The sequence below is a fragment of the Bison bison genome, unplaced genomic scaffold, assembly GCF_000754665.1.
Source record: "Bison bison bison isolate TAMUID 2011002044 unplaced genomic scaffold, Bison_UMD1.0 scf7180017864377, whole genome shotgun sequence".
Lineage (NCBI taxonomy): Eukaryota > Metazoa > Chordata > Mammalia > Artiodactyla > Bovidae > Bison > Bison bison.
This window is the reverse complement of record NW_011494949.1, coordinates 213,506-217,700: the sequence shown is the minus strand read 5'-3', so window position 1 is coordinate 217,700 and position 4,195 is coordinate 213,506. Positions and strand designations below refer to the sequence as shown.

Genomic DNA, 4,195 nt, shown 5'->3' with positions numbered 1-4,195 from the left:
AGGCAAGTCTGAGCCCTAAAGGGGGAAGTGGGGTGAAGAGTGAACGGTAAATAACCACAAACAGCGACCGTGCCTGGTTACACAGAAGACGTCACTGAGGCTCGAGCGCTGTGTGAGCTGGAGGGAGCCCCAGGGAGCCACATGCTCAGAGCTCGTGTGTGGCGTCAGCCATGCTGATCAAACATATGAGCATGCTGTGATGCCCCCCACGCCGGGAACAGGGCACACAGCGTCCACACTTGCAGAGGTGGAAATGTGAACGACAGAAAACTATCCAAAAACAGCAACACCAGAGAGGAAAGATCACACGAGAAGCAGCAGCAGCGCAGAATGAGACACGATTCAAACTAAAACCTATCAATTACATCGGCTGATAAAGCGACTGAAACGCATCAGAGTGGGCCGCGGCACAGCCCAGCTCGGGAGGATGCAGGAGCGAGCGGGGCCCCTGCCCACGGCCAGGCTCGCCAGGGTCTCGGTCAGGGACCGGAGGAGCCCCCGGCCCTGCTGGGGCCGCTCGGTCACTGGCTGGGGGCACAGGCAGCAGCACGCGTGTAAGGAAAGGTTTATAGGACAAGGGAGAAAAATCGTATGATCATCCCAAAGCGTGAGAAGAGTGTCTTATTAATAAAATTCATCCATTCACGATGACAAATTCTTAGCAAACCAACAACAGAAGGAGCAAGGTCAAAAAATCTATTTCAAATTTGTCAGAGAAATGGTGAAAGCCCCCCTTGATTCTGTATCAAGACAGGCGCCCTCTACGGCCACACATAATCCACACTGCACCAGGTGAGCCCGCCGGCATGGAAAGGCAAAACTCGGAGAAAGACCAAAACGAACGCATACAGTAAAACCCAGAGTGACAGCATGGAACAGAGAAGAGCCATTTCTCACGGAGCTACAACTGTCCTAGGAAGGTCATACACCTACAGGAAAATTGGTAAGAATCTAACAAGACTGCTGAGTATAAAATTAATATACCAAAAAATCAATTATATTTCCATATAATGAAACAAACACATTTTAAAAATATATCTTTTAGATATGGCATCACAAAATAAGAAAAACCTAGGAATAAACAAGAGGTAGATAAGACCCCCACCGAGAAAAGTACAGAACTGTAATTAGAGGAGACCTGGTCAGTGGACACAGACCCTAGACTCATGGCCTCTAAGACCCAATCTTACCTGTGACAAGGCAGTCTCAGACAAAACCCCAACTGAACCAGCTGATTCTAAAGTTCATGAAATTCAAAGGGTCACAAGTAGCACAAATGTCCTGAGAGCGGACGGGAAGCCCTGACCTGTGGCTGTGGCGCTGCTCAGGGATGGACAGGACAGTGTGGGAAGCAGACACAGAAACTACTCTGACCGAGCGGCCATGCGAGTGATGACGCTGGGCAACTGGACCTATGTGGAGGGACCCTGGAGCTGGGCTGCTAACCCGCACACATGCACGCAGTCGGCTCCGGGGGAACATGTGTCCAGAACTCAAAACAGACAGAGCTGTGTACTCTTTTAAAAGATCCACGCAATGTGTTACGATAACCACAAACAAAAATCATCATGGAAAAGACTGATAATGTCATTAATTGCCTCCTATTCAATTTTCTCTTCCTCAAAAGACACCATTAAAATGTGAAAAGACTAGAAAGAGCTATTTGCAAACATATTCCACAAAGTACTAGTATCCAGAATTATAAATAACTCCTACAAATAAGTAGGAAACAGACCCTCCTGTAAGAAAACAGAAGGCTTGAAGAGGCCCTCTGGAAACCCAGGTGCTCGCCCAGGGACAGGGCGGAGGTGGGGAGCAGGGTGCGGGCTCTGGGAGGGAGGCGGGTGCAGGGGTGCGGACTCTGGGAGGGAGGTGGGGCGCAGGGGTGCGGGCTCTGGGACTGAGGCGGGGCGCAGGGGTGCGGGGCTCTGGCAGGGAGGCAGGCTCGGGAAGCTGCCAGTGGGAGCAGGGCCGGCAGTGCCCCCAGACCCGCTGGCAGGTGTGTTAGCTGCCTCAGCACCACAGTTTCCCTGGACCTGCACTAAGGCTGTTCAGAAGACTCACATGAAACGTGAACATATGGGAAATAAAACCTTTACAAGAAAGGCTTCTTTCCTTTTTATAAAAGACCACCAAATGGAATTTTAGAACTAAGAAATATACAATCTCTGAAATTAAAAATTCACTCTACAAGCCCACACAGCACATCAGACAGGTGAAGTAGAGGGCAGTGAGCTGCGCCAGGACAGGAGAGGCTGAGAACCGAGGAGGAGATGACCTGAGTGCAGGGAAGTGGGGGCTGGGCCCAGGGTTTGAGGCAGCGGCATGGAGTCCCAGGAAGGCAGGCAGAGGCTGGGTCAGGTGAGAAACACCAGGAAATGGTCGCCAAAACTTTCCCACATTTGATGAGAAATACAAACTCAGGTTTCCAAGAAGATGAACAAAATCCAAACCAGAAACAAACAGCACGGTGATAATTTCCTACAGGCTTAAAATGGATTAATGCAAAAATCTTTAAATTAAAAAAAAAATCTGATGACCCCCTCCCCCAACTTCCCCACAAAGTTACAGAAACAAATCATGACCTGAAGGGGTGATGCCCCCGCCCGGGACCCACACAGCCCCCATCTCCACCTGCAGCTCTGCCCCAAAATCTACCACAGGCTCTTTCAGCAGATCACGTCATTTCACCAAAGACAGCAAGAGTCCCATGAGATACGTTTCCAAACTCAAAATCTAGCTCTGTGCTCTGCTAGAACGTAATTCTCAGAAACGCCCTACAAACAAGAGCTGGCGCTCGGGCAGGCATTCCCCCATGGACGTCAGCTCTGCAGACAACAGTCTCCACAGCCCTAAGGGCTCCTTGTATTCAGTCTTGGTTCTGACAGTTCCTGCTCATCAACCGTGGAGCACAGCTTATTTCATAACAGAATTCATTGTGAAACTCAGTTACAATTAGAGCCACTTTCTAGAACGTGTTTATTAAATAAGGTTGCCTGTTACACCATAAATTATTTTCTTTAATCACCCTAAAGAGCTGCTTTCTTGCACGTTAGGCAGAAAAATGCAACATTCTCTTTACCTCAAGACAGTTGATGAAAAAGGAGACATCTGACTGATTGACACGTGAAGGGTGTGGATGAACCTGTCTTTTTAGGACGTTTCGGGCCCTGAAGACAGCAGAGAGGGGCTCACAGGGCACGCGGCGGGGAGGCGGGCCGCGCGTCTCGGGGGCTGCCAGGGAACAGTGCCAGGGTCTTCTTGAGCTCCTTGTAGCTCCAGTGCAGCTGCTCCACCTCCGCCTGGTGCTGCGCCCGCACCTGGTCCAGCTCCTGCAGCAGGCGCTCGTTGGTGCTGACCAGGGAGCTGGGGGCGGGGACAGCGCTCAGCCCGGAGCCACCCGGCCCCCTCGTGGCCCTGCCTCCCCTGCTGCTGCCCAGTGCCCCCCCCGGGCGGGTCTCCTTGGCCCGGGGCTGGCGGGTGCCCCACTGGCCTGTGAGCTGAAGGGGTAGGGAGGGCCCTCAACACTGACAACTCTGTTCCATTTCTAAAAAAGGCTCAAAGACAGAGACACTTCTAATTCCTGGTCAAACACAATTCTGATGTGGACACAGTAAACTCGAAGTCCTGATTCTGGGTCATTGGGGCCATCTTTAACTCTGGAGGGGTCTCAGGAGGAGGGTGGGGCTGGACACTGCCGACCCCCGCCCAACGCTGACTGAGGGCCTTCATGGCACCACGAGGAACTGATGGCACAGGGCCGTGTTCTCCACAGAGCTGCCCCCAGGGACAAACCCCGTCTGCTAGGACAGCAGAGGGCTGTGGTGCCCCGTTGGCCAGGACCTGCCTGGCCCTCCCCTCTGGGTCAGGGGCTGGGTGGGCACGGGGCCGTGGCCCTCCACCCCCACAGGGTCACGGCCTGGCTCCACTGGCCGCAGGGGAGCTACGGAGACCTCAGCCCGACAGTGGGGAGGGGCAAGGGAGCAGAGGACGGGGGAGGGCGCCGCCCGTTTTACCCCCCGGCCGGGGTCCCCTCTCCAGACACCACCCACTCTCCCCACAGGTCTCTTCACAAAAACTGGGCCAGGGAGTGGGGTGGCATCTCCACTTTCCCAGAGAACAGTCGAGAACCACACCAGGGGCTGTGTGCAGGCTACCAGGCCCCGCCCCGGAGGCTGCGGGGAGGGCCGCGGGC

General features: G+C 53.6%; 1 protein-coding gene across 1 annotated transcript in view; it reads right to left on the bottom strand.

The window, feature by feature from the left end:
* Positions 1–2,960: 2,960 nt before the first annotated feature.
* The window catches only part of CEP72 (centrosomal protein 72kDa), a 42,699-nt gene continuing 41,464 nt past the window's right edge, over positions 2,961–4,195 (bottom strand). The window contains exon 18 of the mRNA XM_010857127.1: positions 2,961–3,379. Within this exon, the coding sequence (XP_010855429.1) occupies positions 3,192–3,379 (188 nt within the window). The 3' untranslated portion in view covers positions 2,961–3,191. The remainder of the gene's footprint in view (positions 3,380–4,195) is intronic.